Genomic DNA, 23,520 nt, shown 5'->3' with positions numbered 1-23,520 from the left:
TTTTACTGCAGCAACAAGCCTTGCTTTTCTTTTCGTGTTAAACAGAAATCGATGAGTTGAGTTGAGTTGAGTTGAGTTGAGTTGACATGAGTTATCTTTGGGAACTTTGGCATCTCCACTAGAATTTTAAATAAAGTTGTGTGAACAATGTATGGCTGTGGGTCAGTGGAGGTTAGTGATAGATAGATATTTCATTGGTGCCTGTGGGGAAATTGGTTTGCACAAACAATCACTTGACATTTCCATATATCAACATAACAAAGTGAACACATCAGTCAATGTACCACACACTTAAATTTCACCTGATATAGGAATTTGATGAGACAGGACAGAGGAGGACGTTTTACCAGTCCAGTTGGACATACTGCTTATTATTTGTGCCTGTTTAAAAAATCTAATGGCTTGCAGGATAAAAGACAGTTTAGATCTGTTTTTTTTTTTTTTGTAAAAAAGAGGGGGGCAATAACGTCCTCCAGATGGGAGCAGGTTAAATGAGGAGGCCAGTGGATGCCTCTCATCACCCTTGTCTGCCTTTTTAATAACTGCCTCTGTTTATGCATTCAGTATTTGGCAATTAAATCCTCTACAGTTTACTAGCTGCTCTTACTGTTTTCCTAACAGTCTTTTCCTGTGCATTTCCAAACTAATGCAGAGCACTTTCAATAAAAGCAGAGTAAAACATGTGCAGCATTTCTGCACTTACAATAAATGACAGCAGCCCTCACACTTTTGACAGGCTGTCTGCTGTCCTTGGTGCTGTTTCATCGGTCTTACGGCTCTGGGTGTTTCACTCCGGGCCTGCAGGGGGCTGCAGAGCTGGCTGCTGCCACATTTTGACAACCAGAAAAAAACACACGTGAGCAGCAGAGAACAACATGGCGATGGCCGTTAGAGCAGCCTGTCGTCTGGCAGGACGGACTGTCACCTCCTCCCTGTCAGTCACACACAGGCGAGCTGTCAGCCTGCCAGCGAGGACACGCCACATTTCCACCTCGACGGGGAACAGTGAGTGAATATTTTGTAAAAGTTAAAAATCAAAAGAGTTGTTAGCTTCTGAGCTGCAACTCAGAGGTCAGTGTCCCATCTGACAGATTATGACTGTTTGTTATTGTTCTGGACTTTTCTGTTATAACCTGTCCCCTCTGCAACAACAACAACACGCTCTTAACTGGGCTACAGTAATAAAATAACCATTAAAAATCGTCCTCGCAAAATAAATAAACAAACGTAAGATAAGGAAGTTGAACGACCATTAACCGAGTTTCCTCGGGTGGAAACCCGCATCGTATCTCTGTGTACAGCCCTTTAGCTTCCTATTTAGTAAGAAATGTGTTGTGTTTTCGGTAAACCTTGATTTAATGTAGTTACAGTGGCGATTTAAATGGGAAAACATGAATGGGCAACTTTAGGCAGACACTAAAAACATAAAGTTACGCAATCTACTACTGCGGTATCCCACATTTAATACAGGTGATAAGGTAATCGGGGTGGGCACTTACCTGTCCTGTTGTCAACTTGCTGTTTCAGTTACTGCTCGTTTTCAGCTAGTTAGCTAGCATTGTTTGCTCCGTGGAGGAAGTCCAATTTTACCGCGTTGTCCTATTGCTTTCATGTTTGGTAATTCTTTCAGAAATACTTAGGTCCTGGACGTTTGTAATTTGATCAGGTACCACTTCCTCCGAAAAAAATAAACAAAGGAAGCAACAAAAGCCTATATTTTAACAAGCTAACCGTTAGCCATATTGTTCCCGGAGAACTACTCCGCTTAAATGTGATTATTTTTTACCAATAGTTTTCTTTGCAGCAAAATCCCGCAGCTGGTGGTCACCGAGGTGTCTAATCTCACCTTTTCTCTTGAAAAAACTGTCAAATGTATGGTGTAAAGATTAATCCACGTCTTTAAAGTGGCGACCTGCCGAAGTACTGACGTCTGTAAACTACGAGCAAATAACGACAGCGGAACCAATCAGCTGTGAGCATGCGCACTGTTGTTTTCCCACGCTGCACTTGGTGTCATGAGCCATTTATGTCAAAAATAATTAACACCGTTTTATGGCTATTATATTCAGCCACTGATCTTAAATTGAGATAGCAACAGCAATCGCAATTTTGTATTATTTTTTTTATGTCATGCATTAATCCAGTTATATTAATAGTGACTCACATGCTGCCAGCAGGTGGGGCTTTACCCGAAATGATTAGTGGCCTTCAGCTAATACATATTTTTACACAGTGGTGGCTCAATGGGTGTTTTGGTTAGCAAGACTTTTATTTGAAACACGTTTTAGCAGCTCGTCTGAAAGAGGATTATTGAATTTCCTACTGTGCCCTAACAAACTTTGCACAGACTGTATTTGCAGCAGTTTGTCCCTTTGTAATGTCTGCAATTATATATATATATATATATAAACATATATATAACATGCATACATATGTTGTGTTTATGTATTGCAGTTACTGTCACCTAAATTAATATAATTATGGATAGCTGAAGGGAAAATCTGTTCTATTTGAAATATGGAAGAAAGAAAAAATATGACAACTAATAACAACAATAATAATAAATTGATAAATAAGCATTAAGAAGGTGATGATAAGGGAGAGATGAAAAATGAATATAAATAAATAGTTAGCAATATGGGGTATGTGTGGTAGTAGTATGGGGGTGTGGTATAGTTGAGGTGGGGCCATTGATGTCTAAATTATATATTATTGAGTTGATAATTACCATTTTGCTCATAAGATAGCAAACAAGCAAATGACCCACAATGATTTGTTGAAAAATACTCACTAACTACAGCTATCAGCGTGACCTGGAATGTAATATTTGCAGTGTCAATAGAGCTGACATTTCTAATCAGGTCACTGGATCTTTTGGGTCACAGACTACAGTAAAGTGATAATGGAGGAACTAGCAACAAAGACAGTGAAGTTTTACTGAAATAACATCCAAGAACACAAACTATATCTTTGTTAAACAGTGTCTTTCAGAAAAAGTGTTTAAACAGTAATAACGACTCTTTGCCATCAATACAATGCAGACGTTAAGTTATTGATTACAACAGTGTTTTACAAGTCTGCTGTGAAAAAAAGGTCACTAAACTCTTTTCTGACCAGTATGGAAGAACCTACAGCTCATAAAGTGATATTTTTATCGGTTTAATAGACACATACTAAGTTCCAGCGTAGAGGCAGATTTGGAAACTAATGGAGACACCAATGAGGCATCAAATTTTTTTTTTCTTCTTTCTTTCTGCAGATCTGCAGTTCAGGCTCGATGAGCGAACAGCCCACAGCAGTCTGGACCTCTTCAAGAAAAACACTGCCGTCATCTACCGCATGCTGGGTCTGGACCCCAGCCACGTGCAAGACAACCCAGAGCGTTTCCGAGACTGGGCCGTGGTGTTTGGCGATGAGAGGATCAGCAGCGGTCGACACTACTGGGAGGTGACGGTGAAAAAGTCTCAAGAGTTTCGCCTGGGTGTGGCCGAGGCCCTGATGTCCAGAGAGGACTGTGTTGGCACCAACAGCTCCTCCTGGGTGTTCGGCTACGCTCAGCGCAAGTGGTTCGCCATGACCGGCAATAAGGTAGTTCCTGTGACGCTGGTGGGCAGGCCAGACCGCATAGGCATCCTTCTTGACTACGACGCAGGTCTTCTGGGGCTGGTAGACATCGAAAAAGCCAAAATAATTCACACCATCAAGGCCCCGTTCAAGACTCCCCTCTGCCCAGCGTTTGGACTTTGGGACGGGGAGCTGCTCACACACTCTGGTCTACAGGAGCCTGAAGGCCTGAAGTGAAGCAGGATGAACTGATGAGGAAGCGGTGATGCTACCGAGGCAACATTTATCACAACAGTACAGCAAAGAAAGCAATATCTATGGAGATCATTTACAGCTTAATTACAGGTGATGGTTATTTTCTCTGTGGTCCACATGGTGCATAATAATGACTCTTAACAATGCAAGTTCATACTTTGTGTATGTCATTCATCCTCAGGCAATCACATCACAGATGCTGTTTTGTGTGTACCTCATGTATTACCTCTCAGACTGACTGATGTGAAACGGATGTGTGGTTGTTTCTGAGAGGAACATTAACCACCAAGTTTTTTTTCTTTGTTTTTGTTTTTTACGCTGTATTCTGGTATTACTCACAGTTACAAAGCTGCGATCAGCACAGAGTCTTTTTCAGACTCATGTCCATACTGTGTTTTGTTTAATAAAATAACTTCACTGAAACTGCTTTTACATTTCTCCTTTATTATGATACATATTTACAGTGACAGACTTGCGTCACGTCGAGGAATCATTTCACTGCCTTTCGATGAGTTAAATGAAATAAAACAGACCATGAATAAAATGCATTAATTTGAGATGATTATACTGTATATTACATTTTTATCACATGATTTAGTCAGCAAAGATGACTTAGTTGCGTCTGACTTTTTCAGTTCACATCATACTAACAAGCAAAAGCTATAATTTCATTATGCCAAAAAGTATCACTTCAAGCACATAACAGTAATTTGCATACATTGAATTACATATTTTGTTTAAGAGTTACCTAAATGTGCACTGTTTCCAGGGTCTGAGTCATGCAAATGTTTCTGTGATACACAAAGAACAAGGGATGAGAACTGATAATCTGTTCCCACTGAGAACCTTTTTTAAATTGTCCGATCCATCAGAATTGTAAGTCTCCGAGTTCACTAATTCATTTCATTAGTGTCGGCATATTTATATGACACACATTGCAAAACCGTAACGTCAAACTCCTGCATCTATGCTGCTGAAAACAACATGGAGTCAAGACAAAAACCATCCAAAGCGTGGCTTCATTTCATGAAGAAAGATGACAACATAGTGCTGCTGTAATTTATGGAAAATTATAATTTCAAGTAAGGGTGGAAACACCAGTATGTTGAAACATCTCTCATATAAACATGATCTTAAATTGCAGGAATGTCATTTATCTGACCCTGCACACGAGCGCCACATCTTCCTAACTGAGCAGCACGTCACTTAACAACATTAGCACCTCTCAGGCCAGCTTAACAGATTTTTTTTTGACCAAGAGGAGAAAACTTCTCATTTCACCTTGTTCAGTTTCAGAGATAATTAAACCGCTGCATTGATGCTTTAATTGATTGCAAATGTTTTAATTATACTTCTTCACCATAACATTTTTGTTATCCTGTATTTTTTTAGTATTTAGCTATTAACATTGCTATTACTGTATGTTGTTTTGTTTGATTTTATTTATTTTTTTCAGTTATTTCTTTGCTTGTTTATTGTTTTTAATGTCCTTGTTTATGCTCGGCATCATTGAAAAAGAGGGTCTCCCTTAATTGATTTCGTAAGTCTTAAATAAAAGTTTGAATGAACAAATGAAAACTTCTGTAGACCTACTTGTTATCACACACATAACCACAGGAATCAGTAACAAAAGCAATAAAGAATAGGACGAATAAGAAGAATCGATAATGACATTGGTATCAATAAAATCATATTAATTCCCATCCCGACTAATGAAAGAATTCACATTCCTCAAAAAAAAAGAAAATAGTAACCACATTTTTGCAAGGTAACAGCAGTAAATAAACTGTCCCATGAGCCTTAATGAACTGACATAAACTACAATGAAAGAGTCCTTCAGGTGCCACAGGCACAAATGCAACTGAATCACCTCTTGTTGACTTATAATAATTAATGAAGCAGCTTTGAGAATATTTATACAGTTATTACACGGGGGGCATAAAATTCCCTGATTAAACAACATACTGATGAAGCAAAATATATTTCAATATTTTAACAATAAATATGCACAATATATTAGATATTTACATCACAGTGGCATTTTCCATCAGAAGCTGAGCACAAAAACAGTTCATTAATATTGCAACACAATCACAGCTTAAATTAATGTCATATTTCTCCACACAAGCGCTGCCTGATTATATAGTGCTTTGTTGACAATTTACATTGTTGTACAATTCCTTCAGTCTCCAAGAAAAGGGTCTCAAAGACACAGTTCACCCCAAATCAAAAATACTTACCTATACTGTAATTTACCGGTCTCGATTGTTGTGGTGTTAGTTGCAGAGTGTTGGAGATATCCAAGATTGAGATTAGGAGTCGACAGATTATCGGCCTGGCTGATTATCAGGCCGATATTTGGCATTTTGACGATTATCGGCATGTTATTTTTATGATCATAGATAAAATTAATTAATTAATTATTATACTTCCCAACACCAGGGAAGGCAGTCTGCAATACATGCAAAGAAAGTGTCAACATGGGAGAAGCTTTTACTTTGTAAAACCTCAGGGAGCTATTTTCATTCATTCATTTTTTTATTCAAATTTTCACTGAACTTTATTTTTTAAAAAGTTGCAGGGAACTTGCTGTATATGATGTTGGAAGTTTCAGTTTTGATTTAACATTTGCTAAAAAAAGTTTTGTGCTGGGGTTTTTTATATTCCAAATTCTAAATTTCGACAGAAATATTTTCACTTTCATTATAAATGCATATTGGTTCCAAATATCAGTTATCGGTCTAATTACGTACTAATAATCAATATCGCACTGGCCCTGAAAAACGAATATCAGTCGACCCCTAATTGAGATGTCTGCCTTCTCTAAAATATAATGGAACTACATGGCATATGGTGCTCAAACTGCCAAAAAATACAGTTTCATGTGGGGACTATTGTCTTTCCACCCAGCAAACACATCACCACGCTGAAGGAAACGCATCTTGCACTGCCATGGGCACAAGTTTCTCAGCCATGAGTAGATGCATGCTTCCTTCTTTCTACATTAAACTGCTTACAGCAAGGACTGACTTCTTTCTGATATAATGGAACTAGATGTCACTCGAAAATAAGACAATAACGGCCCATATCTCTGCAACTCACACCAAAACAATCAAGATTGATAAATAGCACTACAGGTAAGAGAAGAAATAATGTATATTTTTTTACATTTTGGGGTGAACTTCCCTTTTAATCCTTCACTTAATATCTTGTCAAATGTCTAAGTATGTAACATCTGTTACCATATTAAAGACAAACTCATTCATTCATCCGGTCTCACAGTCACCTTGTGTCCTCTCATAATAAAATAGATTAATTTCCATTACGAACCCCTCTGATCCCTTGTCATTTAGACAATGCTCTTCAACGAATCCAACGCCGTCTTCTGCTCCTCTGTGTCGCTTGATGCGTCGCTGTCAGTGTACTGACGCTGGTACTCTTGCAGGACTGAAACAACGACATCATGGCCAAACTGCATGGCGTCATCCAGAGGTGTGTTCCCCCATCTGATGGATAACACAGTGAAACATGGAGATAGATAGATTGTTTGGGTCAGTACTATGGACATATGTTCCTAAAATTTTAATCTAATATCAGATGAATTTATGTTTAAAATCACTACCTGTCTTTCATGTGGGGATTCACTTTACATATTTCAGTCATGAAGACAACAGCTTCCACATGACCTGAGAGACAAAAGTGAGCAATGCCATATTTTATTTATCTTTGCTTGAATATCAACGCAGAGGCAAAGAATGAATGAACTCATAATAAATTGTCACCTTCTGCGGCAGCGATGTGGAGCGCTGTGCGAGAGTCATAGTCTCTCTGCTCCATGTCCACAGCTGAGAGGGCAAACCTGGAGGGATCACAGAGGAACAGAGGGGAGGGAGGACACATGAAGAGGTTGGCTCAAGTGATGGCAAACTGTCAGAGACTCTGCTGAGCAGCCCTACAACTACACCAGTAAAACCAGACTTACAACAAACAAACTTGGTCAGAGGGAATCAGATTGCAGTCTTTGTAAATCATGACCCTGCAGGAGCACACGTCTCTGCAAAATCTTACAGTGTGTAACTAAACACTCACATTGTCTTTGGATGTGAGAAAGTGTCAGACTTAAGTCTTTTAAAGGGGGACAAAGGCAGCCGGACTCGGTCCAAGGGCGACAGAATCTGCCCACCAACACCTGTAAAGCTCCTTTTTCACTTAAATCTTTATAAACATATATATTTGTGACAATGTCATATTAATTACAACATAATAAATCAAAATGTAAAACAAAACAAAAACTGCTTGGGTGCATATACATTTTTACATCCTTGAAGATTAGCGTATCTATTGATTATTGTCAAATTCTTAAGTCATCTTCTTGAGTCTTGTAGAGTCCATTTTTCCCATTTTTCTTCTAATTGTGCTTCTTGTAATCTCAGTATGTGTCAGTTTTTCCAATGAAATGATTTATTCTTCAATTGTTAGCCCAATTTGTGATTTTAAGGTGCTGGGTTTTGTGTTGGACTAACCCCCTGTAAAAAAAAACACAACTTATCATTTTAAAACTTAATCTGAACAGATAAAAAACAAGATATAATAGATTTAGCTGTTATCTGTAGACAGGGATTTCTCCCGTGCTTTCAGTCTTTATTCTAATTATTTATTCCTAATCTAACCTGCTCCAGCTTCATATAACAGACAGATATCAAAAGTGTTATTGATTTCCCATCTAACTCTCTGAAAGTGAATAAATCTGTCAGTGTCAAACTGGTGCTTTAAAACTGCATCATCCAGCTGTTGTGTAATCATCTGGTGTAAAAGCTTTGTGATAAAAAATGAAAAGGCAACTTTTACTTACCTCCTCAGAGCAGAGAGGTCTCCGCTGTAGGCTGCAAACATCAGGTTTACCACGGACTTGTTCTATTGGATTGAAAGGCGAGCATTACTACAGTCTGTGATTGTGGACAGTTTCTAAAACATGTTACATAAAAATGCTTCTGTGTTATCTCAAAGTCACCCAAAGGAGCCTCTGTGTTTCTGTCGAGCCTGAGTGAGACTTGCAGACTGAACTTACTGGATCTTCATCTGATTTTCTTCGTGGGTCGTGTTTCTTGGTGAAGTGTCTCAGGTTGTCGTAATTGTGGAAGTTGAAGTGAGACACCAGCTCCTGGTGAATCAACAGTTGATTAACCCTTTGAAACCTGGATCAACATCAGTTTTCATATGCTGCATTCAAACGCTTTTCACGAGCTATTTAACCCTTTGCAACCTGAGCAAATTGGATGGATTTCTTAAAAAGAAGTGAGAAATTAGTAAAAGAATATGACATAAAAATTAAATTGTTTTTTTATTTTAAATGTCAAAACAGGGAAAACTACAATTATTATGATTAAATATTTAAAATTATGTTACATAAGAAAAATATATGCACGTTACATTTTCAGCACTTTTTTCAGGTCATTTTCTTGTTTTCTTTACCATTTTCTTGTTAATTTTTGGGCCTTGTCTTGATAAGTTTCTCATTACCTTTTCCCCATTCCCATTCCATTCCCCCAATTTGCTCAAGTTTCAAATGATTAGGATTGAATATTTTAACCATGCAGATAATGAGAAATTATATAAAGTAAATTAATAAAACTGTGACCTCAACAACATACCTGACAGAAGTGAATACCGCGGACGCTGTTTCCGAGCCGATCTAAAGGTGGGGACCAGCACATCATACCCATGACGTTGGGGACAACCAACAGAACAGCACCTGAAACGCCAGATTTAGCAGGCAAGCCCACCTGAACGAAAAATTGCAAACAAAAGGTCTCATTTAATCTCACGACGTGCTATCACTCGGAGCAACAAGAGCAACACTGCTTTTAGACAGATCCTTGAATTTCAGGCGACTCACATGGAAGGCAAACTGTCCGGAGAAGTCGTACATGCCGCAGGAATGCATGAGGCTAAGGGTGTTACGAACGGCTTCAGCGCTCAGCACACGCTCGCCTGTGATTGGACAAATACCCCCGTTGGCCAGTGTGGCAGCCATGACACTTCCTGACTCGCATGTCACCTCAATGGAGCACAGCTGGAACGGAGAAAAATATATAAACTTTTTGACCTAGAGAGGTATGTAGGACATTTTTAAAGAAATAGTTTAGCTTCATTTCCAAGAGTGCGATTAAAGATTAATGCAGAATATCACCAACCAGCAAGCAGCTGCTTCATTTGGCAAAAAGATTAGAAACAAGGGGAAGCAGTAACACAATGCTTTATCTGTACAAAAACCAAAAACTGTAAAAATAAGGAAGTTATATGTCTGACTATTTCTTGTCTGGGTGCAGTGACTTCCTGGAGTCGTGTTGTAATTAAAAGGTTGCGAGGTCACCAGCAGATGCTTTAGGTGAACTAAACTAAGCTAAATGGCTCCCAGCTGTAGCTTCATATTTATCATAAGGACACAATAACAGTATCAATCTTCTTTTGTAACTCTATATAGAAAGAAAATAAACTTATTTCCCCAAAATATTGAAGTAATCCTTGAAAGATTCATCCACAAAATACTACAATGTTAAAGACAAATGCTTGATTGCACCAACAAGGATTCATTTCAAACCAGATTAAATCATAGTTTCATACTCATACATAATATTTTAAATCATGCTGCAACAAACTTTAAAACTGTCTTAAAATTAAGAGAAAACAAATTTATGCCTCTCTTCAAATGTCAGTCGAATTTTTTATTTAACCTAAATTTAATTGAATTCTGCTGCACGAAATATTTAAACTTCAACTGAAATGTGATCCAGTATCAACTTAAAACTTTTTAAAAAAGGCTGCCTTTTTTTTCCTAAAAGAAAATTAAGGGATTCTGCTTCAGCGAGGAAACTGTGATGAAACCGAGCAGGAAGACTGGACCAACTGTCAAGCATGGCAGTGAAAGAAAGAAACGTTAAAACTGTCTGCCAGTTTCTGTCAGGCAGTCTCTTTTTTTCCTTTACTGTGTTGTTGTCTGCTTTTTTATCTTCTGTGTTGCTTCTTTAATACAGCCAAAAGGTTTATCTCAAAGGAGGAGAAATTAGAGCTTCCCTGCTGAGCCACCATGAGTAACATTAGGCTAAAAAAACTGACTTTTTAGCTTGCTAGTAAACAATGTTACATACAGAGCAGCCAACAGTTAATGGTACCCCACCCAGAGTCTTACCTGAAAGTAGAAGTCAAGGGCTGCAATCATATCTGCATTGTCTGGAAAGCACTGCAAGGATTAAAATCAGAGTCAGCCCATAATTAGGACATCGTAACTAAAAATAACAATGAACTTTATTTATATAGCCCCTTCCAAGGCACGGTTAAGAGTGCTTTACAATAAAAACAAAACACATATCAAAACAGGAAGTACATAGTAAAAACAGAAGAGTAAAAAATGTCACAAAACTTTTTTTTTTTTAATTACTGAGAAAGAAATCACTGAAAAGTACTTCTATAAAACATAAAATGGCACCAAAACGTACCTTTTTCTCTTTGAGGTAATAACCGATTGCAAAATTCCTATCACCGGTCTCCCTTTCTGACTGGAAACTGCAAGAAGATATTGTGTATTCAGAAAGTTACACAAGACGCAGGACAATCAGTTGCATTTCTTGAGTACTCACGTTGCATTGCTAAAGCCCACAAACTCTGTACCAGCCAAACTTTTCAAGAACTCCATCATCTGCAATAACATCATGGTTCAGTAAGGAGACAAAACAAACTGGTGGAATCAAAAAAAAAGTTTAAAATTTGAAAGTTTTACTTACATAGTCGAACCTTTCAGCCTTATTTGAATGAGGCTGTGAACAAAGAGGGGAAAAGTCATTTTCTGATGCCAGGTTTAGGATTGCCGACAGTCAATGAGTCCCTACAGATGGCAGTGTTTGAGTACTTTGACACTAACGTGTACTTGATGTCTTTGAACCTATCGGTCCGCAGCAATATGCACACTGTATCCTAGGGGCTGTTTGTGGCTGTGCTTGAACTTCACGGACCGGTAAGGGATTATTACCAAGTTGTAAAGTTACCAAATAGGGACCGCAGTCACATTCATTTTTGATGTCTCTACCTTTAAAGGTTAAAGATGATATCAAATATTACTGAGAGTTGAAGGGTGACCTGAGGCCAAACTTTGTGCACTAAAGGAGTTGATATTATTTCTTTCCAGGTGGTTGCTCTCTGGTGCACTGACAACTAGTTTTTGGAACAAAACATTTAAATTTGTGACATTTAAACTTTTGCAGGTACAACTGTTCCCACTGGGGCATGAATATTTCAGCAAGACAGAAGCAGATTTTATCAGCTTTGTATTTGTACTGTGTGAATAATAATGCTTTTCAGTGTAGAACTTCCTCAGTATGCGTATAAATCATATGTAATTACAATATTTTCTGTTAATATTGTTCTACTCCACTCTCACACACATGAACGAGGGTGGCTAACACACCTTCTGTTCTGTGAACTGTAATTGGCCAGCAGCACACACACGCCCCTGCTGTCAGACCCACGCACAGAGTCACTCCCACGCCGCTGAACCTGACCCACATATGATAAAAAGTCCAGAGTATCTCTTTAGTCAGCTGGTTGCGTCATGAAAACTCCACAGAGGAAAAATAAACAACCAAATATGGCTAAACTCCACCCCCACGAACTTTACAATAAGGCCAAAGCTCCCAGATAAGACGGCTGGTCAGTCAGATGGTGCTGACCAGAGTCCAGCACCAAGTGACCAGCTAATAGATGAGTGATTAGATTAGTGCAACATCACCAATATCTTCAGCTTAGAAAAGTATCATTCTGGGGCTTCTCATTGAGCTTAAACTCAGTCCAGTGATATAATCATTTAAGCCATCAAAACCACAATAATTGTAATAAATAATCAAATTTCCAGAACCAGAAAGCTTATGTTTCCCAGCACAGGAGCAATTTGCGGGCACTTCTTTCATGCAGATTGCAAATAGTGGCAGTGTCATGTTTCACAATGACTTTGCAAACACATTTCAATTACATTTGTGAGTCCAGGGCTCTCACATGCCCATGCATTTAACGCAAATGCTGCATTGTTTTGATGGGTGCAGTGTGTCCAAATTGACAAGAGAGGAAGTGATATGATGTTGCATTTTGCAGCTTTAACTTAACTAACAACTAAATTTGAATAAAAGTGGTCCCTTTGCTTTCTTTCTGCTGCTACTGAGGATGTATTAGAGCTTGGCTATATGGAGAAAATCAAATATCATGACATTTTATTACTTCAATAATGATATTTATGGCAGCCCACCACAATTAAAACATCTGCCGCCACAAAAAAGATTTTTGGTTTTTGGAGCTGGACCATTTATTAGGAGCACTACTGAAATATATATACAGTTATTTGTAGCCCTACTACACTGTCGGAGCGCAGAGTGTCCTCTAGGCAGAGAAGGAGCAGCAGAACATCAGGCGCAGTGACAGTGAAACCATTATACCCATTGAGCTGGGTCTATAGGTTTGCTTTCACTCCCTCTGCAGCAGCTCCTCCTCTCATCCATCCATCTGATCCGATCTGATCAGTTCTGATAATTTGTGATCAGAAAAACATTTAGTGCGTTTAAACACAAAGAGCCTACCTTTTGATCATGAATGGATACTTCGTGAGATTTCATTCTTTGTTTTTTATCCCTCGTATATGACAACTGACTTTTTACTTAAGTTTTGTGCATGTACTCTAAAAGGAAAACCTCTGCACCAACTTTATTAGTGTATTCATTGCTGACAAGCCTTTAGATTTTACCTTTATTAAGGAACTGATGACAATAGCTCCAGCATTCACCATCGGGTTGTGTGGTTTATCTGCACGAGAAGCGAGAGGTTGTTATCAATCACTTACTCCTAAAAACAAAAGCAATAAACTGCTGAGAGGATACTTCATCAGGGGGAACTGGTGAGCTAATAAACTCAGCACATAAAGTACAATTCAGTTTGCTTCAGAGGGGAGTACGTAATAGCAAATGGCTACAAAGGTGAGGTGATTACATGGTCAACAGTTTTGCTCTGGACAACTTTTTTCCAGTAAATTTTGCAATATCTGTCCTTTGCCTAAACCTAGAGTCTGCTGAACTTACTGATCAAGAGTTGCCAAAATTTCTTAGTTACATAATAGGGGAGAAGACGGTTTTGTGTAATTTTTCTTTTTACAAAACTAGGACTAATCAAATGTACACTCTGTACTATCGTTACTGTTTGTTCTGGTGTAGTGACGATAACTGGGGGAAAAGTCTCAATAACCGTAATAACTTACCTTCCTCATTTAGTGACAGTTTGTTGAACTTGAATCCACTGGGCTCTTTGCCCACAAAGTGGTGAACGTGTTCGCTGCCTAACTCGTGCACAGCGATGGCGTACTCCAGAGGCTTCACACACGACTGCACACAAAAGGGAACCTTTGTGTCACCCACAGAGTGTCTGCATAACATGAGGATGTAATGGAAAAACATGGAGACAAAACACAAATGGAGGAGTGTTAGTGAGGGAGGACACACGGTGGAGGTTTTCAGAATGGAAACATACGTTGATGTGAAGATGTTACTGTACCTCTGTCCATCGATTGTGCACAGAGACACACCCCAGAGATCAGGGCTGAACTTAGCCAGCTGAGGAATGTAATCAGCTACCTGCATGAAGACACAAGTGTTACTATAACAAACAAGCACACAATTAACCCTTTGAAACCTGAGAAAATCGACTTGATTTTTCAAAAACATGGAAAGAAGGCAATGAGCAACGGAAGAAGAAATGACCCAAAAATTAGCAAGAAATTAGTAAAAAGTAAAAAAAAATTTAAAAAAATACAAGCAAAAAACCTGAAAATTAGCAAAATCAGAAAAAAGAGAGAAAGAAAAACAAAATTTTAAAAAATCCTTAAGGCAAACAAAACTTAGAAAAAGTGCTTAAAAATTACAATGATTCTGTAACACAATTTAAAATATTGAATTATGATAATTATAAATAATTTTTTCTCTATTTTTTCTTTTTCTTTTCCCTTAACATATTCCCTTGCTATTTTAAAAAAAAATTCAAATCTACTAATTTCTAGCAATTTGTGCAACATGTCTTACTAGTTGCCTAATGCCTTTTTATCTCATTTTTTGAAAGAGACTGCACCAATTTGCTCAAGGTTCAAAGGTTTAAATACTTGTAAAAGGTGTCTTAAAGCAGTACAAGAAAAGTGATGTTGCTCTAGGTTTCGAAGGGTTAATCACCATGTGTGTCAGTAATATGTTACTTACTTGTCCTGCCTCCTGCTTTTGAGCATTGTCATACATCCTGTCAATGTGCTGGATAAACTCCTCAAAGTTCGGAATGATGAACTTCTTTCTGAAAGCTTTAGTCAGCAGCATGATGTTGTTGCCCACACACCTGTCAGAGGAAACATTTGTGAATTTCAAAGAACCTCAAATACAGATCCAACAATTGCAGAAGTACCCCAAACCAAAAAACAAAACGTCATGTTTTTTTTTACCCTTAGTGATATATAACCACACAGATATTTTTATTTTCCCAGGTTTTGAGACATCAGCTGCCACTTGGATACACACATTCATTTATTTGTGGCTGCCCATCACACTGTAAAAATAAACTATTTGTGTTAAGTTAAAAAGTTAGTGTCCCAGCTACTTCTTAAGTTGACTGGACTTGATAAGACAGTCTGAATCATTACAAAATTACCTCAACTTATCTTCTCAAATTTAGTCAACTTAAAATTTTAAGACAGCCTAGGCCTAAAAATTTTTAAACACTAACTTTTTTAAGTTAAGTTAAGTACTTTATTAACAGTGCATGATGAATGCATATTGGAGATGGACTGTTCATTGGGAGCATGGTTGAAATTTTTTACAGTTTAGTTATTGATTGCACCACACTGTCGGAGCGCAAAGTGTACTGTGGCCAAAAACGGAGCAGCAGAACGTCAGGCGCATTGAAAGTGGAATTTAATGACACAGTCTGCTGCATCTAAAGGTTTGTATTCAATCACAGCAGCTGCCCCTCTCATCCATCAATCTTAACAGATCAATAGATCAATTGTCCAAAGCACATATAAAACTGTCTTTCAGTGTCCCTGCCCTGGTCACTTTAAATAAAATAGTTTAAGTTCAAATTACCCTTTATTGGAAAAAAATATTCCCATAAAAACTGTTGACAGTGTTTCTTGTGGATAATCTCAAACTAAATTGACTGACCTCCATTGTATCTGTGGGGAAACATCCAGACTGCTTTGCATGTGCAAGAGATGGACACAGACTAGTGCGGCTAATTTAACCTCTGAAAGTAAGCTCTGTTCTGCCTGAGAAATATGAGTGTAACTGAAACTCCAATCAATGTTACTGACAGGCTCAACTCCTCACTGGGCTCTCATCATTTTGTTTTCATCACACCGGATTCAACGCGACCTGCCTCAGGCCAATAAATACCCAGCTAAAAGGGTAAACAAACACGCCTGCCTATATCAGCAGATGCTAATAGTAATTATAGATTTTCACAGCTATGATTGGTCAGCAGTGCTGTATGCTCTCAAGGAAAGGTATGTGCATTCAGTCACAGCTGGTCTGAACTAAAATATCTGGCCTGCAGCCCCCACTAATCTGAGGCAATGCTAGCGTGAGGTTTTGAGACACCAGGAGAAGAGAGTGGAGAGAGCTTGCATTATTCATATGGGTCATTTCCTAAAAAAATACAAGATAGCTCTCTCTATTTCTAGATGCATATTTATAGTGAACTCTCAAGTGTTCTTCAGGAAAAGATAACCTCACAAATCAAGGAAAGCAAGCAAAGAAACACGGCCAATTAAATTTGACGACAACTACCAGACTGCGTAACCCTCTGCTGTTCCTGGCCAAAGGATGAGATTGAGAGTATCACTGTTGCAAATGCTACTGTGGAGGTCTAGGTTCACTTATGTAATTACCTTAGAGTGGACTGGAGCTCAACCAGAATGATGCCCTTTCATTAACAGCCCCAGAGACCCCCCCCCCCCGGTCTCTATGCACCGTACTGCTTTCACCGCCATGTGAATTTGGTTAGCAGCAGCTGCGGGTCGTAAAGCGCCTGTCTCTGTCAGTCTCTTGGACTTAAATAGCGCTGACCACAGATAACTCCTCCTGTTACTCCTTTACATAACCACAAAAAAAGTATGAATGACCCATAACCCTACTTAACCTTGCACCATGCATGTTTTTTTTCTCCATGCTTTTTTTGGAGCGCATCCTCATTCATTTGCACTTTTCACAAACTAATTTGAATATGTAATTTCTAATTATTAAGAAGTCTATTAGAAAAAACATTAGAATTAACACCAAATAAAAACAAAGTTACCAACAAAATGTAGAGGTTGCTTTGACTCCTTTTCACATGCAGGTAAAAGTTGAGTACCCCCTCTTTGTGCATAACTATGTCTCTATAAATACACAAAGCTTTTCTCACCTTCTGAAGAGCTTCTTATCCATCATGACCGGCCCTATAGAGTCGAGTGAGGATTGTCGCATCTGTCGGACACAGTCACGCAGCCGAGGGTCAGACGTCAACAAACCAGTTTTCCTCAAAGCCTGGAGAGGAGGTTTGAGCAAATTAATATACAAGGGAGAAAAATAAGGAGTCATAGATGACTTTATTTAAAAACGCTGTTGGTCAGCGGTGTTTATGACATGTCAATTAGCAGGATATCAAACACGTGTAGACGGATTTAGTAATGGGACTTTAAAGGTTAAGGGGTGCCCACATGGGATTTAAGAGGAAGTACAGGTGTGGACTGAATCACATGGAATCCTTCTCACATGTCAAGCTTACAGTCACGTATGAACCATGCACATCTATTTTGGGGACACCATGTGCACGACCCTAAAGACCAAAGAGTCTCTGGAGTCATCGAGTCTTATAACTGTGAGCAAACAGACCAATAAGCACGTGGCTGCACACTCGCTGTTGCTGTTATTGAATGTCTGTGAGTGATTCTTAGCTTCAAGGTCAGAAAATACTAAAGTATGGGCTGCCCCGATCGTTTTTTATGCACTTATTTTTAGAGTTTTATCCTTCAGCTGAATGTGTGAGAAGGTTAGTGGTTTAGGTTTGAGAAGTTTTTTTAATAGGCCTTGTGAATGATAGCTCATGCTTGTGTTTATTGCATATCTTTTTTCATGAAACAATTAAGTACCCCATATGCCTGAATCTCTATATAAGTAACACAAACTGTTATTAAAACCATTAGACAATTCATAGATTTATAAATGAACATGATACACATTTATTGGTTCTATCTAACAGGAAAATATGAATATTTGCAGTTTTCTTAGTCTTCTGTGAAAGTAAACTGAATATTTTTTGAGTTTTGGACTGATGAACAAGCAATTCAATTTTTTTTTTAAACTTGGTTTGAGAGGTTGTGATGGACTGTTTACCAGCCATGAACGTCACGACAGCTGGTACTGTTTTCACCTTGAGAGTCTGTGTGCGTGTCATCATGGCAATATGTGGTCTTGATGGCACCTATTATAGGGGGAGCACCACAGAAGCTGTTTTGAATATTTTAGTTATGTCTGTCTGTCTCTGGACAGATTTTTGTCAACGTGACAACATCACAGTTGTGAAACTTTATAGGTGTGTAGTTGAGATTAAATGATGACCGTGTTTGAAGATGGATGATGGGCCATGCCATAAATATTTCCAGATTTATATTTGAAATCAAAATTAAGATTGCAGTAGAAGATGGGTGCGGTCTGAGTAAAGACGACATAGGTAGAGAGCTTGGAAGTAGGGAAGGGACGGTCTACCCCAATACACACATTATGTTCCTGGCCGACATTTGCTGGCAAATAATTAATCAGTAAATCAAGACAGTAATAACTCATTGGTTACATATTTAATTATAGTGTGTCAGTATGATTTAAAGTATATTAATGCAACATGAAAACCTATGTTTAAAATGTTTTTGATGGATTTGCCATACAATTCACCGCCAGGTATCTTCATCTTAAACAGGCATCCTAATATTTATTAAGCCTGAAAATATGGAACTTTTATCAGGTATTTTCAAGGAAAATCAGCTTTTTCCCTCACAACTTTCTAAAACTCGTAGTCATTTTCCTTGTGCAGTGATTTCCCAGCCTGTTGGACAATTTCTACAACAGAAACTAGATTCAAAAAACTCTAACTCTGGCTTTAGAAACAACTATTTTTTTCTTTACAAGAGATACTCTTGAAAGCTGACTGTGAGCCTAAAGTGACCTGTTTGAATGAGTTATCTACATGAAAGTGCCCGACACTTTCACCATCTATGTTCTAACCCGTTCACCTCTACAAACACATCCAGTCATCTGTGACACGACAGCAAGCCACCTGTGTTGACACACGTCTCTTCTCCTAAATGCGTGCTCCTTTTTAAAATTACTGAGTTGCCATAGACACTGAGGTCACCAGATGTCCACGTCTGCTTTTTACTTTAACGTGACTGTATAAAAGGTTGCACCACATGAAGCTAAATGAGGGCGACATGGTTCGCAATAAAAATACACCACACAGTCTATGCTGTGTTCACCTTCACAGTATGTACGGTACAGATCTGGTCTCCTTGCAAGACTTTGAAAAGATGAACTGTGGCACAGATTCACAGCAGCTTGACATCTCTTCAGTTGTGTGTGTGTGTGTGTGAGTTGAGGTCCATATACGAGCAGGTCTGTGCCTCACAATCTACCATATTCATTATGTAAACCCTTAGGTTCTGTGGTTTAAATAAAATGCATTTAATCCAGATGTAATCAAATCTGCTGGTGCAATCTCAAAATGAAGATGTCGTTGTAATTAAAACCTCAAAATAATTTAACTTCAATGTGAAAAATGCATGTTGCTCTCTGGTGGTGATTACATCAGGGTCACACCTACTATATTTAGTCCCATTGCATAAGACAGTCTGTAAACACCTTTTGAGCTTGACCCTGTGTTCAGCTGGAGACGATCTAGAGTGCTGTTGTGGGTTCCTATATACTCCCCAAGGCTTATTTAGCTAAAGCCATAGTGTGTTTGTATATAAGTACGCACACGTCACGGAAAGTCAAAAGAGTTCATGGCGTGACAGAGGGAGTGTGAGTGTGTTGTTGACTCACAGAGATGAACTGAGACAGGGGGATCATCTCTTTGCCTTCAGTGATGGTGTAGAAAAGTAGGTCCTCCATGCTGGACATCAACCTACTTCTGCCAAAACAAACAGCACACACAACATGCATGTCATGATCTTCAAATCTGGACTGGCTCCAATGTATCATGTTGAAACCAAGTGTGTCAGCTCTAGTGTTGACAACATGAAAATAAGTGAAAATACTGGCAAACGTCCAACTATTGACCCAAGTTTTCTCACAAAGTGTGTGTTTAAGAAGGGCCACGACCTCCATATCACGACTGTATGTATATAAAATACAGCAAAGTGTACAGTACATTTTCTCGGGCCCCTTTACTGTTTATATACAGCATACCATTAACAAACATGAACTTTGAAAGCTTGCCAGTTTTTATTTAAAGCACTCTACTGAGAGTACAGTCACTATGCACAAATCATTGGCACAGATATACAAACAGAAATTATTGATAAAAATACAAATGTAATATGAAGATAATTAGTGCCTTCACAAAATGAATACCGACATCATTCAGTCATTCATTTGAGGATTTAGAGAAAATAACACAATAGAAAAAAGGAAAAGAAAAAAGCATAAAGATTTTTTACCATTATTCTTTTCTTTCTTTATTGTTTTACATTTAATACCTTTGATTTTGTATTAATATGTTGTGTTTAATTGTTTCTTTAATGACCTTACACAATCTTAAATTACTTCTACAGCAGATGTATATCACAAGCAAAACACACACACACGCAAAAATACACTCACGCAAAACATGTGTCTATAGGTCAACATTCAATGTGAGACATATGACATATACGATATGTTTGTACATATATGACATGTTATATGATATCTATAAGCAAGTGACAATTATAGATTTTATGGATATATTATTGTGTAATGTTCAAAATGTTTATATTTATATACTATGAATACTGTGGATTTGTATGGATTCATTTGTTTTAGATGTAATGCTATATGGTTATGCCAATAAAGCAACTTTGAATTGACTTGAATTAAACGAAAGAGAGAGAAAGAGAGAGAAAGAGAGAGCGAACACCCTCCTACCCAAACTAGACACCCAAAACAAAATCAAAGGATCCTGCAAATTGTTAACAAAAATCTGCAAATGAAATGGCATTACACTGTGATCTTTTCCAAATACTGGATAAAAGGTTGCCAGATAGCCAGACAAATGGCATCCCCGTGCCATTTTTTGTTCATAACACATATTTCTACTTATAAAAGCTGAAAAAAAAAATCAAATTAAAAAAAGCATACGGACTGCCAGATTCTTTTCACTCCAGTCTTATTTGTGTAGCTCTAACTCAGTTACTCAGTGTTAATCATAAAACACGAGTGATGTAAATTACAAAAATGTAGTTTTGCTAATTAAATGCTTGTTTGCTTTCTTGAAAAGATTAATGTCAAGATTGGCACAACTCTCTTATCTGTGAGTTAGCTGCCGGCATGGTTGAAACAGTAGACCAGTTTTTAAGGTATGCCGTGGTATGAAAACTGATAGTTATCATACGGCGTTATGTTGTTTCAGGTCACTTCTAGGATTTTAGGATTATAGCACATTTCTAGGATTTCAGGATATTTCTAGGATTTTAGGATTTTTCTCAGATTTTAGGATGTTTCTATAGGATTTTAGGATTTCTAGGATTTTAGAACATTAAGGGCTTAGCAGGGACCTCTTTTGTGGGCTTCGGGGATCCTCCAATGGCACTATTTTAGATAAACAAGATCTTTTTTTGACATTTTTTTGCTCTCTGGTACATACTTACAGCACAAAAGAAAATTCCCAGTTAGAAAATCGTTGGGGGCCTGGCACCTGATCAGGGACAGATTTGGTCTGTCAGCCGTACGTTAAATATCTCTGACATAAGTCAAACTATCAAAAACCCTTTTAAACTACAACTTGTTTTGACACTATAGTTATGTTCAGGGGTGGAAATGAAAAATGAATTACTTTTTTGTCCACCTGCCACTGTAGCTCATGGATTCCAAAATCTACCAAACACTCAAAAGAAGACCATTGTTTTTTTGGCTGGTAAGGAGAGTAAATCTAGCAGCCACTGGCATATTTTACAGGCATTTTGCTAATTTCCAACCTTGTTTGTGTTTATGAATTAAACAATTAAACTATAAAATTAAATTAAATTAAACTATAAAATGTGATCATAAGATGGCTTTAGAAATACCATGCCATTTTTATGTCGTCACCAACCATTGCCATTTATCAGTATTGCTAAAACTGATTTTACAACAAACCACCCATTTGGTTTCAGTAACTGCTTGTTATTGGCAGCCATTATTATTATTCATATCGTTATGTAAGTTTTGTGATGTGGCAGTAGTTGCTGGTTAAGTTAGCATGAATTTTGAGATGATCAATGTTACAACTCACTCAGGAATATCACGTGACATTATGAATGTTGTTTGGAAATTAAAATAGATATTTCGGCTAATTAATGGTGATTTATTCGTTGAGAATGACCTACTTGGCGTGTCCTTGGTCCACATCAGCGGCCGTCTGTTGGTGAAAGGCTCTGTGGGTGTGCGGTGATGCTGCGACCCAGCAGGGGAGAGGAACAGGTTGCTGCATCCTGGACAAAACAATGTTTTCAGCTCCAACTCTGGCGGAGATCCCTGCATTTTTAAACAGCTGCAAGATTCCCGGGTTAGCTGTCCTCAGACTTTTCAGGCAGTGCATTGTGATAAGTAGGGCTTAGTCTTTAATAATTCAGAGGAGTTTATTTTTTCTCCCTCCAGTAGCTGATCCAGAGAGATATTTGTGACCAATGCCCCTTGGTCCTCAGAGCTTTAAAAGCAGCTGCTGTCTTACAGACTGGGTCAAGTGCAGGCTGGGGAGGCGGGGCTGTGACACAGACAGCACGTTGAATCAGACGGTGGGGTCAAAAACCAGCAGTGACTGAAACCAAACCGTTGTTTGGTGTAGGCATGACTTTCTACTGCAGCTGCTAGTCAATAAAGCAAAACATGGTTCCCACAGCTGAAGGCAAGAATGAATTAAGACTTTTTAAAACTTTTTAATGCTACTTGGAATTAAGTTTAAGACCAATTTTCTAATAACCAAAATTGAGGGACAATTTTATTTTGCCCAATGTTTATTGTAACATAAAATATGACTTTTTTGGGGGTTTTTTTGTCCAGTGAAAAAGTTAATTATTTATGTCAAATGTTGGAAAAACACCCCTTTTTAGAGTGGAACACATGGAGGACAATTAACATATTATATTATCATTAATGTATCTATTTGTTTTACTAACAGAAGTAGGAAATATCTGGAATTTCCTGTTTTCTGGACGTTTCTGTGTTTCTCAATCTGCATGTGAGATTCCAATTAATTAATCCAGTCCAATTAATACCAATTAAGGCCTTACTTTTAGATTTGTGAATTCAGTGCTTTTTAAGACTTTTTAAGGATTCACAGGAACCCCGGAAAAAATCACGTTCATACTTAGTCTAATCTCCAGATCACTCCTCAGAGTAAACAGCTCTTTCACTTAACGACCTT

General features: G+C 38.1%; 2 protein-coding genes across 2 annotated transcripts; one reads left to right on the top strand and one right to left on the bottom strand.

Annotated features, from left to right (window-relative positions):
- Positions 1-846: 846 nt before the first annotated feature.
- On the top strand, positions 847-4,242 carry spryd4 (SPRY domain containing 4). Its single transcript, XM_042491632.2, has 2 exons — positions 847-1,005; positions 3,260-4,242. The coding sequence occupies exons 1-2, from the start codon at positions 876-878 to the stop codon at positions 3,799-3,801; spliced, it is 672 nt and encodes a 223-aa protein (XP_042347566.1). The 5' UTR covers positions 847-875; the 3' UTR covers positions 3,802-4,242.
- Position 4,243: 1 nt separating this feature from the next.
- Positions 4,244-22,829, bottom strand: gls2a (glutaminase 2a (liver, mitochondrial)). The gene is made up of 18 exons (XM_042492199.2): positions 22,484-22,829; positions 19,962-20,049; positions 17,290-17,411; positions 15,099-15,228; positions 14,404-14,483; positions 14,111-14,274; positions 13,604-13,662; positions 11,601-11,633; positions 11,457-11,515; positions 11,316-11,382; positions 11,009-11,059; positions 9,716-9,892; positions 9,471-9,602; positions 8,888-8,980; positions 8,672-8,733; positions 7,602-7,678; positions 7,442-7,505; positions 4,244-7,325 (listed from the first exon to the last, which is right to left on the bottom strand). The coding sequence occupies exons 1-18, from the start codon at positions 22,693-22,695 to the stop codon at positions 7,169-7,171; spliced, it is 1,827 nt and encodes a 608-aa protein (XP_042348133.1). The 5' UTR covers positions 22,696-22,829; the 3' UTR covers positions 4,244-7,168.
- Positions 22,830-23,520: the final 691 nt, after the last annotated feature.

The sequence above is a fragment of the Plectropomus leopardus genome, chromosome 9 (genome assembly GCF_026936395.1).
Source record: "Plectropomus leopardus strain MGB_pleo_1.0 chromosome 9, ASM2693639v1, whole genome shotgun sequence".
Lineage (NCBI taxonomy): Eukaryota > Metazoa > Chordata > Actinopteri > Perciformes > Serranidae > Plectropomus > Plectropomus leopardus.
The sequence above is the reverse complement of the archived record's forward strand: the minus strand, read 5'-3'. Positions and strand labels throughout refer to the sequence as shown.

Bases quoted from the DNA above. Each gene is read 5' to 3' on its own strand.
- spryd4 (XM_042491632.2), top strand. From the start codon at position 876: ATGGCGATGGCCGTTAGAGCAGCCTGTCGTCTGGCAGGACGGACTGTC. The intron at 1,006-3,259 runs GTGAGTGAATAT...TTCTTTCTGCAG, and splicing joins TTCCACCTCGACGGGGAACA to ATCTGCAGTTCAGGCTCGAT.
- gls2a (XM_042492199.2), bottom strand. From the start codon at position 22,695: ATGCACTGCCTGAAAAGTCTGAGGACAGCTAACCCGGGAATCTTGCAG. The intron at 11,383-11,456 runs GTGAGTACTCAA...ATCTTCTTGCAG, and splicing joins GTGGGCTTTAGCAATGCAAC to TTTCCAGTCAGAAAGGGAGA. The intron at 8,981-9,470 runs GTATGTTGTTGA...TTGATTCACCAG, and splicing joins GCGGTATTCACTTCTGTCAG to GAGCTGGTGTCTCACTTCAA.